Consider the following 14,516-nt stretch of genomic DNA (forward strand, 5'->3'; position numbering starts at 1 on the left):
AGCGGGTAGCTATGGCTGTAACAGGAGCTGTCAGGTCACTTCCTCCTTTCTCAGAGTTTCCTCTCTCTGAAAGATCACAGGAGCCAGGAGCAGCTGGGAAATACTTACCCATTCGTATTCATTCATCTGTTTGATATACAAAAGCTAATACGGCCACAGTACAAAGGACTATTAAGAAACCACTATCTAATTTACGCAGCACATGCTAATGCAATCAATTCTAATGTCACTACAAACCGCCGTTACCTGCTCTTCCTTTTGATGTGCGTCCGTTAAGAGAAAAGAACAAAGATTGATTGGCTAGAATGATGAGAATTCAAGAACCTGAAAGCCTTGATTAGTGATCCAAAACAAACATAATGCACTTGAAGAGTTGCCCAGAGTATGCTACAATCTGATTGGCCGATTAGGACATAAAAGTAGCTATTTAGTCTACTCTAGATGAAAGGTTACAGCCATTTCTTGATTTTCCATGGTAAACATAGCTATATTAAATCCAAGGTAATCACTGTCATTAAATAAATATATTTTTTATATTTTAGGTGGTCACTAAGGCACTTTGAGTGTTAGTTAGTGCATGTTTGTTAGCCTGTAGCTATGTGCTTCCAAGTGTTTGACTTGTCATTTAAAAACAAGCAAGAATTTCTAGTTTATGATTGGCTGATAACTGAAAGTCTGGGGTGGGCTTTTGGCAACAGAGAAATTTCCCTTTGGGCCATATCAGAGCCTCTTCTCCTCCAACCCAATATAGCCAAGCTCCGAAGAGGCAGGGCATTTAACCTGGCGCATGTTCCCAGCTCATACGAGAAGCTTGGTTTTACAATGTCCAGGGAGACCGCAGTCTGCCTCCCTGATGTCAAGGTGATGCATAACAGCCTCAGGATTGTTTGATTAAGATGAAAGCCCTGAGTAGCCATTATGGCGAATAGCATTTTCTGCCTGTCTTTGAGGCACAGGACTCCTAGTGCGCTGTCCTCAAAGGCAACTGTTTATTCATTTGGTTCTGCACAAGCCAGAAGCCACTGGAAAGCAGCATAAATGCACTCAGAGGAGACTCATTTAGAAACGCCAGGGCCGTTACCTGGAATATGTGATGCAACTGCTTGGATCCAAAGCATATCAGGATATAGAGAGGCTAAAGAAGGTTCTGCAGGTATTTTACTGGCTGAGAAGTTGGTATTGATGTATTTGACTGTTTGTCTTACCGAGACTTGTCTGGGAATTGGGGTTGACATATTGGTCTTTGCTCCACTCCACCATACACTTGAGAATGGACACCAGACACTCCAGTCCTTTCTTCCTTAGAGTCAGCTCCTGAGGGACAACGTGAGCCGGCATCACTAACACAGTTTTAAAAGAACAGTTCTTATGATTTACCTGTTCTAAATCAACATGATTTGTTTAAAAAAAAGAACAAAATCGCATCATGAAAGTAGTTCATACGAGATTCCTGTGGCTGAAGTTCAGCGACAAATAGACTTTTGAATATTTCTAAACATTTGCATTTGCAAATATTTCTATTTACATTTGCAAATATACATAGACAGTGCTGGGAAGTAACTGGTTACATGTAATCTGGATTTAATAACCAGATTCCAAAAATTTTGTAATTTTAATTTGATTATATTTAGTTTTTATATTATTTTAATATTAATTGAATTTTTTTTGGTTTTTTTTGTTTAATATTATTACATATTATACAGTAAATTATTCATAATGTGTTGATTTGTCCTCATTTTTATTTTTTCTCTCTTAAATTTTCCTTTCTTGATAAATACTACAACTTATATACATTAGAAATGTCTTCCAGTTTTATGGAACTGCACACACCAGCCACTAGTCAGGTGACTATAATTACACCGAAAATGGAAAGTCCACACAATTTGTTTAATTTGACATTTTTATGATATATGAACTCACAAACCCCCTGGAGTTCATTCAAGAACCCCAGTTTGGGAAACTGTGGTGTAATGTAATGTTTAATGCACTTAATGATGTTGATAAATAAAGTCATCAAAATGTAGTCTGAATACATTACGTAATATGTGTTATCCAACAGATTACATTACTAACTACAATTTTCATTATGTAATTTGTAATCATTAATGGACTACAATTAATAAGTCATCTACCCAGCACTGTACAGGAATGTTTGAGGTGGGAAAAGATTTTGAATGTTTTCAAAAGATGTTTGATCAAAATACTGAAAAAGGGGTAATATTGAGATATTTATTATGACATTCTGTTTAAAATAACCATTTTCTATTTTAATATATTTTATTAGAAACAAAAATCTGTTTCAACATTATAAATGTCTTTATGCATTTAATCAATTTAATGTGTCCTTGTTTGAGTGCCACTGCAAACAATATAATTTTGTATGGGAAAGACCACTTCAAATGTTTTTTTTTGTGTGTATGCTTATGAACATAATAAGAATTAGCACGAATGATGACAATGTCAAAGTTAACAATTCTGTTTAAGGACAGAGTGTTTACCTGAAGTGGGGTTGTTCCCAGTTCATGGCCTCCTCGTCCTTGTGCAATCTTTGAGAGGTCATTAACATGACTCTAGCCTATATATTATATTAGTTGAGTTCAGGTTAATATTTTAATTAAATTTATTATATACTATGGTCTTGTGTTATGGTGGAAGTATAATATAATTGATTTTATTATAGATATAATATAATTTTAATATATTTCAAAGTAAGATAGAAAAGGAAAGTCTTTCATACCAGCACATATTCTAGTGAGGGTTTGAATGACCATCCACTTGTGGTCATACGAGCTTGTGGACGTTTCCAGAATATAAAGAAAAATCTCTTTGAAAAACACCTGAGGAGGGAAAAACATAAATATAGTCGAGTTTTTCACCTCATAAATTCATAACCAAGTCAGTAACAGAACAATAATAACTTTCGGCAATATATGGTGTTGTTAAGATGTGTAACTTGATCGATTTGAGAAATAAACAATAAATCCTAACACACTCGTCAGGAATGAGGCACACACACAAACAGACACACAGACTGAGGCAGAATTACAAGCTTTCATCCTAAACCACAGCTTAAATAAATCCACACTGTCAGCTAGACGCTCCACAGACTGACGCCAACACATTCCGATTCGGGAGGGGGGTTGACTGAGTTCAGGCACCTCGATTTGCATCTTGAGATGTGTCTTGAAGTTGGACAGGAGGGTGAGGAAGATGGACAGAGACAGCTCGAACACCTCGGGGACGGAGGAGACGCCGTTTTTAGACAGCGCTACACACAGGTACTGCTTGATGGCGTTGATGAACATCTCGTTGGTTTTGAAGATGGGCCCAGCGTTCTGCAGGATGGACAGGAGGAGCTGCAGCGAGAGGACCTTGGACCGCAGCTCATGGGATCTGGAGGAAGAGGAGGAATCTTAGGTGAATAAAACAATAGTCACTCCTTATTCATTTTAATATTCTCATGCCAAACTAAACTTAATAAAGAAGAATCGGTTAACTTTCGCCTTAACGGGGCTTTAATTGAGTATTTCAATACTTCATATTTCCTCACTGACATGGCCAAAGAAAGACATATACCACAGATCTCAGATTGTGATATAACCACATCAAACTCAATTGGATCCAGAGTGGGGATGACATTTTTGGTGATGTCATTAACCAATTCGTTTTGTATACAATCCCATGTTTTGTTTAGAAAGACAAGCTTACTTCGGATCAGGGGGACCGTCTGAAAGGGGCTTCATGGAGAGCTTGCAGAGTGAACGGAAAACCAAGAACGCATCCTTCTGGAGAATATGGGAAAACTTTGCACCTGGTGCTGAACCAGTGGTAGCTACCGATTCCTGTGAGAGAAATGCTCACGTTAAGAATCTTACAGCAATCAAATTTAACTGGCAGGAAAATGAATCATCATCTATAGCACGTAACATGCATCAACCATAAAAAAGCAACAGGCCATAAAATTGGCGTTATGGTCCATTAAGCATATACAACGGCTCCAAAAAATATTTGGATACTTATGACACTTAAAAAAAAATACATGAATACCTTTGTGTTTATTAACAGGATTTCTGGAGAGTTTTTAAAATCCAATAAGACTTTTGTATAAAAATAATACTGTATGTTCATACAGAACAAACCCTTTCAATCTCAAAACAAATCAAGAATCTCAGATTCTTTTACTTTTTCTTTTTTTTTTTTATTTAACAGCTGCAAAACAGGGTAACTGCAAGTTTGAAATATTTAAGACTCGTGTTTTATTCAATATATACATCATTACTGAAACTGGTCTACACACTTTGATATCAATACAAGTTAATTAGAGGTCGATCAATATTGGATTTTGCTGATATGATAATATTGTGTTCAAACAAAGGCAATGACAATACTAGGAAATATCTATATATTGAATGTGTTAATTAAAGTTCTTAGTCTTTTCTTCCTGTGCTGTGCTAAAGACAGGATACACAATTTTTTTTTTATTAAAGGGCAGATACAGTTTACTGTTTGAGTGAAGAAAAAGGTGAAAAAAAAAAAACTGTGACTCTTATTCCCGAAAGTGTTTATACTTTTATTACTTTTAGCTGCTCATTCAAAAAGATGAGGGAGAACTGCTTTTTTACATTTCACAAGGAGCAGTTTGTTATTATAGCAAAACACAAAAACACTTAAGAGAAATGAGCGCATCATGGTTTGCGACATTGCAAACAAACCCTAAAATTTAATTTTGAAGAATTCAACTGTTAAATCAATGAAGTCAGTCCTGGATAAACAAGCCAGTCAAACCAATTACGGATGTAAACAAGAAGCCATTTGACTTTTTGGAAACTGGTACCTGAGTGTCATTGGAGGAGACAGACAGTCTGTCGTCGGGGAGGGACGGAGTGAAGCTCGCAGAGATGGGTGTGCCAGGGATGCCGTTGACGTGAACATTTTCGTTGTCGCTGCCCAGCCCTCCCTCCTCTTCCAGAGAGTTTGGAATGCCCTCAGCTGGCTCAGCTTCGCCCTCACGGCTCTCCTTAACATCTGAACACAGAAAAACAGACTTCGGGTCAAATGGGATGTTTAAAGTGTATCACTACCAAAAACAAACAGTTCCAAAACCTAAAGATTTGCTTCCTGATTTGGAACAGTTTACCAAAAAGGGAAAATTCTGTAATCATTTCTTCACCTGTCATTACAATCATGGCATTACAAACCTGTACCTGATTTCTGTAGTACACAAAATTAGACATTTTAAAGAATGTATTAGTAACTTTCCCCCATAAAAGTTATAATTTTAATAATTTAATACAATTATAATTTTAGAAATGCTGTTCTTTTGAACTTTCGATTCATCAAAGAATCCTAAATAAACCGTTTTCCAGTTTATTATGGTTTTTCACAAAATTATTAAGCAGCAGAACTGTTTTATAAGCACCGAATCAACATATCTGAATGATTTCTGAGGGACCATGTGACACTGAAGACTGGATTAATGGCTGCTGCAAATTCAGCTTTGCATCACAGGAATAAAGTACAATTTAAAATATATTCAAATAGAAAACAGCTTAAATTGTAATAGTATTTCACAATGTTACAGCGTTTACTGTATTTTTGATCAAATAAATTCAGCCTGGGTAAACACTTCTTTCAAAAATGACTAAAAAAATTATATCTTACTTTACTGAAAAGTTTGGTTTGTTAGTTAAATAATAAATTGATTAGCTGTTAGTTTTTGGGTGAAATGCCCAACTGTCCCTTTAAGAAAGATGCATATAACTCGCCTCCAGCAATCGTGTTTACAACTTCTTGCAGAATGCTCTGTACGATCTCCTGCGCTTTCTCTTCATAGTTCAGGCTCTCTTCTTCCTCGGTGGCTTCCGTGGCATGCTCTGCCGCACCTAAAAAGACAGCCGAGTACGTTTAAGCTTCTAATTCTGTCTAGTCAGTCATTCATGGTGCGATAGGAGGATTTTCCCTCCAAGCACGCTCTGTAGTCACATTAAATCCACGTTATCAGTTTCCCAATTTAGCTTTAATACGCGTTATTAAGAGGGAACTCCATACTGCCTGTAACTTGGTGATGTTCTGATGGAAAGCTGTGCTATTAAGACACGGACAGAGTTTTCCAATAGTGACACATCATTAGAAGACGTCTCATCTGTTCTGATGTCAAGCCTGAATACACGATTAACTAATAATGAATAGGAATCAGAGATGCTTGGTTGTGTCTAGCTGTGTTTGGAGGAGGAGGGTAACAAAAAAGACTCTACCTACCTAAAGGGAGAGTTCACCCAAAAATTTTAATTCAGTCATCATTTGCTAACCCTTGTGTCATTTCAAACCAATAAGGCCTTGGTTAGATGTCAAGTCACAAATTAAGATATCTGTAATGAAACCATAAGAGGTTTCTGTCCCTCCACTGAAAGTCCAAATAACCAAAATGTATAAGATCCAAAGGCCACAAAGGTGTTGTAAAACAAATTCATTTGACTCTGGAAATTCAATACAAGGCTAAATTAAATCTGTTCATCAAATAAAGCAATTATATAAGATTAAACTGCTTGATTCATGTGGTATTTTTAAAAATATCTTAATTTGTTCTTCAAAGATTAACCAAAGTCTTAAAGATTTTGGAATGACATGAGAGTGAGTAAATGGTGACAGAATTATAATTTTCTGCTGAACTTTAATGCAATATCAGCACCAAAACTCATGGCAAGAACGAAATGGAATCAATAAATAAATACAAAACTATGTCATTTCAATGAATAAAAAGGATTAAAAAAAAAAAAACCTTCAAACTGAAAATTACAATCGACGTAAGATTTCCCAAATGTATTTTTCAAAAAGAAAATCTGAAACTCTTTCTGAATACACCCTACATTTTCAGTCACATTTATAACCAAGTGAACTTAGGCAATAATGAAAAGCACTCTCCTAGAATATTTCACTGGTGTCTAGAGTCATTTAGAGAAATTACCATAATAATTTACATAAACATAGAAGACTAAAGCTAAATTAATCTCTGCATGTTTGCACGCTTCTCTTTACTTTGTGCAGCAGCAGTAGCCTGGTCTGCCTCGGTCTGCTCATTCTCCGCAGGGCAGAAGTCGGTGCCGTTCTCTGGTTCGGGACTCTCGTATGGTGGGGATCCCTGCTCGACCTTGCTGCCCTGGTGTCCTGGTCCACCGTTGGCCTCTGTGGGCAGGCTTTTGCAGGGGGTGTCGATGTGCCGCTGTCCAGGAGACTCTGGTTCTTGCGGGCTGACTGGAGAATGCTGTCTGTGCCTCTCTCTTTCCATCTGCTTGGCTTCCTGAAGCTGGAACACACATACACACACAAAGTCAACTCATTTTAAACATGTATCAGATTGAGTTTATACACTCATGTTTCCTCCGGGGCAGCCGGGAGCCCAAAGCCAAGCTGATGTCCATCCATTTCTCTGAACGGGAGGCAAATGATTACATTTAGGAATACAGACGATTCCCATCTTTTAAAACAAAAAGAAACACAAGACCAGGATCTTATAGCATCTTACTGTATGTGAAGACAATGTCTGTGTTCATAGAGACAGATGGTCGTTTGACGACATGCACCTGGAATGACAATCTGGACTACGCACATGCTCACACTGGTGTTTTAAAGCAGGATAAGCGCATGACTCTTAACTCGAAAATGAACATTCTGTCATTATTTACTCACTCTCATGTAGTTCTGAACATGTAGGACATTCTTTCTTCAGTGGAACACAAAAGAAGATATTGCATACACAATGAAAGTCAATGGTGTACAAAAAATTTTAACTGTTAACTGTTCACTGTTAAAAAAAAAATCCCTTTTTTATTTTCTTTTGTGTTTCTCAGAAGGATCAAGTAGCATCTTCATTAAATAGGCGCTATGGCACTAAAATTCATTGCAGAGGGAATCAATCTGCCATCAGTAATATTGAGCATGCCACATTATGCAATCCTGATTTAAAAAAATATATATTTTATCATCAGACACAAATACCATGTAAAAAAAATAAATAAAAATAACACACACACACACACACACACACAGGGTCCAAATGGCCCAATTATGACAACTGAATCTAAGCTGGTAGCTTATTCAAACTGAACATGTGCAGACAGCAATAAGACTGGATCAAAAACAACATTCTGGCTTTGGTACAATACCAGCTCCTACCCTGGTATCCATAGTGAATCAAAAGACCTTGGGCTTGGCAACTGATAAAATGAAAATGGGGCTGTAAATAAGTAAATAAACAGCTTTGATACAATACCAGCATCTAAAACATAGTAAATAGAAACTAGAAAATAAATAATAATAAATTGTTAATCAATATATTAGCTGATAAAACTGATTAAATTAAACTAGGTCTGTTAATAGCGTCAATAATTTGCCATTAACAATGTCATTTTATGAATTTTAAATTATAGTTTTAATTTATAAAATAAATAAATGAATACATAAATAAGTTTGGTACAACACCAAGCTCTGACATCTTAGTAAATAGTCATACAATAGTAAATAGCAAAATGAAAAATAGTCAATCAATACTTAAGGTCTTAGCAATGAAACCATGTCTGTTAATAAATTCAGTAATTCAATGTAAATAATTTGTAATTAACATAGTATATTTTTATTCTTCTTCTTCTTTCCTAAAATTGATCGTGCAGACCAAACCGCCTAGAGAGCTGAAAGTTTGTCAGATGGTAGTAGTTTTGACCGCTACTCAGATCCAAAGACTCAGCTCAATCGGCCTAAAGCAATCGAAAACGCAAAACTGCTCATAACTCCTAGACTGTTTGTCATAGACTCAATTGTATACTTTTGGAATCTGTAGAAAACAAGAAAAGTGCATAAAGTATACAAAGATTCACTCTAGGAGGAATCCCACCATGGTTTTCCCACAATTTTGAAGTAAATTCAAAACCTTTTTTGCGAACTAGTCCTAGGTTTTTCGCCCCGATCGGAACCAAACCACTGCAGAAATATTCTCTGGACAGTGAATATCAATAATTATCAAAAAAAGTTGAAATTTCGACTCATCGTCATATAGGGACGCCAAAACGTTCATAAGCCAAACGATCAAATTGCACAGCTCTGCCACTTGGTGGCGCTATAAGATGGAAAAAAACGTTAGTCCAACTGACCCTAAAATTAGTATGCTGTCTCTTAGTCCAATGTGCCATAAGGGTCTACGAGGACATTGGCATATCTCAAAAAACATGGCTGCCATCGGCCAATGAAGTTTGAGCACCTTTTAGACAAGGTTAATGGAGGACGATTGGAACGAAGCTCGGTGGGCATTTTCAATCCATGGCCCTAAAGATGTGTTAGAATTGTGAAAATTATCGGCCACTAGGGGGCGAAATTGCATTTTTCAAGTACATAAATGATTGTATATTGCATGATTTGTCACACACACACTCAATCTTCATATCATTTGATAGATCTCCTGATGCTGGGAAACTTTGCCTCAAGAACCAGTGATGTCAATCAAATCGTTCATTAATTATTCTCAATTGTGTTGAAAACCTACTTTTGCAAACTAGTCCTAGGTTTTTCGCTCAATCTCGATCAAACCACTGCAGCAAAATTCTCTGGACTCTCTAGATCAATAATCATTAGATAAGAATTTTTTCCTTTGGTTAGCTATAACGGGGTCATTTAGAAAAGGTGCCTGCCCAAATATACCAAAAAGCCTATAAAACCTAAAAAAAATTAACTTAAAACTTTACTAAACTTGGTGAAAACATATGTCAGATGACTCTTAACAATCATGCAAAGTTTCATCAAGATCGGACCATAGGTGGTGTCATAACAGTAAAAAATACTTCAAACACACAACATTTTAATTGATAGTGATTTTAAATTCTAAAAAAAAGTTCATATAGCCACACATACACTACATCTTCATATCATATGATAGATCTCCTCATTCTGAACAATGTTGCCTCTTGGACCAAGGCTGTCAATCAAACTGGTCATTAAATATTCAAGATTATTTAAAAAGGTTACTTTTGCAAACTAGTCCTAAGTTTTTCGCTCAATCGCAACAAAACCACTGCAGTACAATTCTCAAGGCCCTCTAGATCCATAATTATCAAAAAAAAATATTGAACTTTACACTTTGGTAAGCTACAACAGCCTCAATTTTAAAGGGACGAGGCCTATAAATCCAAAAGCCTATAAATCCTAAAGAAAAACTCAAAACTTCATGAAACTCGGTGAGCATATGTGACAGATGATTCTAAACAAGCATGCAACATTTAATATAAATTTGAACATAGGTTCTTTGGTAAATTACCTGCATTTACTAAAAAAGCTATTTTAATCATTGATTTAGGTGGTTACAGCCATGTTAACACAATGTATTTTACCTTTTGTGCTTAAACGCCTAAAGTACTTGAACCCTGGTAATTGCTGCTTGCAATAATATTATAAGTTATATTTGTAAATAATTAAATAAACTAATTCAAATCTCAAGATAGAGAAATTACATTCTGGCATACAAAAACTTTTGTTAAATGGAACTGATTTATAATTAAATCAATGAAAGAGTTATATTTTTATCTTTTAGGTATATTCCAAAGAAACCAAGTTAGCAAGTGGACTGCTGAGTATGCTGCATTTATCAATTAGCCAGGAAGGACATTTAATGTAACAGGTTTATTAATAAAGTATGAGGGACAAAGATGTCCCTTCTCTAGAGCTTTCAGCTGGATTCAGGTGGTCTAATATAGCCTGATCTGTGTTGGCAAAACTAACACATCTTCAATAATGTACATCTGATTTGTGATGCATGATGTGTCTGCCGGTGTCAGAATGAGTCACGCTCTGTCCAGACTGCTAAAACTGCGATACAGTGTGTTTAGCTTGTGCCAAAACCGCAAGCCCCACTTTCAAAGTGGCATCCTTTTGATCAGATCAGTGACTGTGAAACATCTAAACTGCACCTCACTGTCCTCATCCACATGCAGCTATTTAAAACACAAAGATATAGACAACATCGCATTTGCTCCTGGTATCAACATCCATCTCGGATGATCTGAAACCAAATGACAACACTAAATACGATTGTAAACAAGGTCCAAATTGATTCTTGATCTGATTGCTCAGTGCAAAATGTTTCCTGAACAACGCTAATCATGTGACATTCTCATCTGAAGTTCATCAACTAAAATAATTGTGCAACAATTCTGCTCAAAACATTGTTTATGGTGTAATCAAAGTGTATTTCAGAAAAATAAAGATTTTTTTTTCTAGACTTCCTTTCTTGATATTGAATATTCAAAATATACTAGCAATGATTTTGTAGTATATAAAATTAAAGGGATACTCCATCCCAAAATGAAAATTTAAGCACCGTTGTGAATATCACCTTTAATACACTTTCATAATGTGTCAGTCCATCAAAACTCTGATCCAATGTTTCCTTGCAGTTATTACTGAAAATATTGGTGGAATTTTCCATGGAGCATTAATATTTATGTATTAAAATGTCTATTTTAAAATATTTTTTGCATAAATATTGTGGTTTATGATGAAAAAATGTGCATATTATTAAAAAAATTAAAAATTCATGCAGGAAAAAATTGAGAAAACCTAGATTATTTTAAATAGATTTGTATATTTACTGTACATTATATTCACATACAGCCACATTCTGAAAATACAACAAATGTTTGGTTAAAATATTGGTTGCTCTGTTACTTTTATTCAGAAAAGATGCATTAAATTGATCAAAAGTGACATTTAAAATGTTACAAAAGATTTTTATTTTAAATAAATGTTGTTCTTTTGAATCTTTTCAGGAAGAAATCCTGAAAAAAATTAATTACGATTTTTACAAAAATATTAAGTGGCATAACGGTTTTCAACATTGACAATAATAAGAATAATAATAAAAAGTTTTAAAAATAACAATAAAATGTTATATTAGAATTACATTTTTAAATTGTAATAATATTTTAAGATGTTATTTTTAATTCCATTTTGATCTAATAAATGCAGTCTTGTTAAAAAATCTTACTGACCCCAAACTTTTGAATGGTAGTAATCTTGTCAAAAGGCTAAACAATATTTAAATAATATTTAGGAAAAAATTGCCTAGTCCCACAGAGCAACATATGTCATCATAAATTAAAGACTCTTTCCTCACAATCCAAACACTCAGGAGTCACATGTTACCACCAGGTGTCAACAACTTACGACCAAATCACCCGAGTCGGATGTTACTACCAGGTGTAAATGTGGCCTTACAAACAAGAGAGAACTGCTGTAATCTTCCACAACACATGAACATGGTAAGACAGATGAAAGGAACTCATTTGTCATGGAGGGGACAACAGCAGGCAGAAAACAAATGCAATGAAGCCAAGGCAAGCAGACTTGCGCGAGACGTCTGAGAGAGAATCAGAGAGGGAGACAGAGCACGAGTGACGGATGAAGCCCATGTACACAAACCAGAGAAAACTTCAGATCAAGCAAATTTCAAAGCAGTCCCGTCACTCTTTACCTGACGATCTCGCTTTCTTGATGCCAAAGACCAACTGATCTTGTGATTTGTAAGCTATATTTTGAAGGGGGAAGGAGGAGGAGGAGAAGAGGCATCAATCAAAAAGAAAGAAGAAATGTTAGATCAAGGTGTCATTTCTCCGTATTACCACAGGAGAAGTGTCAAATGCACTCACTGCTTGGTTCTCCATGCGGGCGAATATCACATTCAGCATCTGCGTGAGGGTGGCTTTGGCCGTGGTCTGGTTGATGAGGTTCTTACTGGCCAGATAGATGTTGTAGCACGTTCTTACGGCCTGCAGAACCGTACCTTCATGGATCTCTATGTGCTGCGAGGTCACGGCTGTAAGCAAGGCCTGTCGGGAGCCGGAGTGAAAAGAAACAAACACAAATGTCACCGCTGAGGAAGTTGAGCCATGAGTGTAGCAATAAACCCTAGGAAAGTATTCGGACTATATGGGGAGCGTTATTATTTATTACTTAAGCTGCAGGAATCTTGGGAAAGTTCAAACAGATTAGGCTTGACATGCGGCCGTATGAAGGAGTTCAGCAGCTTTTAGGCGCCGCGGTTGTCCTGCTACTCCACATTCCACAATGAGATTTGTAAAACAATAGCTTAGGCAAATGACATTATGGAAATCTGAGCACTACAGGTTAGGGCAGTTCTACAGCAACCTATTCAAAATTCAAAAGAGACATGCTCTAAAAAAAACAAAAAAACAAAAAAAAAAAAAAAAAAAAAAAAAAAAGAGTAAATTAAATCACACACAAAAAAAAAAAAAATATACATTTATATACACACACACACACATACACATATATATATATATATATATATATATATATATATATGTTTTGTGTTTGTGTGTGTGTGTGTGTGTGTGTGTTTTATGTATATATACACATATACAGTGTTTGCAAATTTTTTTTTTTTTTTGGACACCAGGAAGACAACTGAAAACTAAAATAGACTAAATAAAAATTATTAAATCAATTACATTTTGATTTATTTTGTAATATTGAGTCAGTAGTTTAAACAAACATAATCATTCCCCGTTAAAAATTGCAACTGCATTTAAATAAATAATAAATAAATAAACAGAATTTCCATTTAGGAGCTGAAAGACATTTCTGCCAGTTTTGCCAAAAATATTTTAAGAATTTGAAAATCCCTTTATGTCATAATAAATTTGAATTTAATAATAATTATACAGTTTTTAAATAATAATAATAATAATAAGAATAATATTAAAGTAATAAAATAAATAATAATACAATTATTATTAAATTCTAAATTATGATGACAGAAAGGGATTTTCCAATTATTAAGACAATTTCTGAAGAAATATGTCATACTATTATTATAATTATATTATTATTATTTGACCTTTATAATTTGCAACTGGACGCCTTCATCCGTCTGCGGTCCTTGGAAACAGCCACATATAGTCTCGATGATCCTGTCGATGAGTTTTTTTCCGGGGGTGGTGTTGTCTGGAGCGCTGCCCGTCAGGTGACCATATGCTATGAGTTTCTGAAAAATCATGAACACAGCGCATGAGGTGAAACATCCTCTTAAGAAGGATCCTGACATCAGTGTGTTGCAGGGCACTGACCTGTAAACAGTCTAGAGAGGTGATGACGATGCGTGGACATTTGGACTGACACGCCAACTCGAACGGCAGGAAGTACTTATCTGCTTCAATGAAGTTGGTCTTCGATTTGATTGGTGGCAAAGTACTGGACTTGTTGTCCCCAGCCGGTGGGCTACAAAACAAAAACAAAGATGTCAATCAGTCACACATTACATTAAATTACAGCAAAACATTCTAAAATGTCTTTCTTTCTTTAAATACGCAAAACCCTTTAGTTCTGCCAGTGTGAGAAATCCTTTGAATCTTTTTATATATCCACACTGCAGTGGATGTGACCTAGACTGCAAACTCTCGCTTTATATCCAGCCACTGTATCAGCTCAAGATGAGCAACGGATCTGGAGAGGTGCCA

General features: G+C 35.6%; 1 protein-coding gene across 1 annotated transcript in view; it reads right to left on the reverse strand.

Annotated features, from left to right (window-relative positions):
• Nucleotides 1–14,516, reverse strand: part of LOC109051526 (brefeldin A-inhibited guanine nucleotide-exchange protein 1-like) — a 49,818-nt gene that overhangs the window by 18,050 nt on the left and 17,252 nt on the right. Inside the window, 13 exon segments of the mRNA XM_042714275.1 lie at nt 1,206–1,314; nt 2,499–2,564; nt 2,566–2,601; nt 2,679–2,837; nt 3,159–3,393; nt 3,709–3,842; nt 4,835–5,025; nt 5,766–5,882; nt 7,036–7,303; nt 12,512–12,565; nt 12,687–12,866; nt 13,898–14,044; nt 14,127–14,277. Of these exon segments, the coding sequence (XP_042570209.1) occupies nt 1,206–1,314; nt 2,499–2,564; nt 2,566–2,601; nt 2,679–2,837; nt 3,159–3,393; nt 3,709–3,842; nt 4,835–5,025; nt 5,766–5,882; nt 7,036–7,303; nt 12,512–12,565; nt 12,687–12,866; nt 13,898–14,044; nt 14,127–14,277 (1,847 nt within the window).

This window comes from Cyprinus carpio, chromosome A24 (assembly GCF_018340385.1).
Source record: "Cyprinus carpio isolate SPL01 chromosome A24, ASM1834038v1, whole genome shotgun sequence".
NCBI classification, from domain to species: domain Eukaryota; kingdom Metazoa; phylum Chordata; class Actinopteri; order Cypriniformes; family Cyprinidae; genus Cyprinus; species Cyprinus carpio.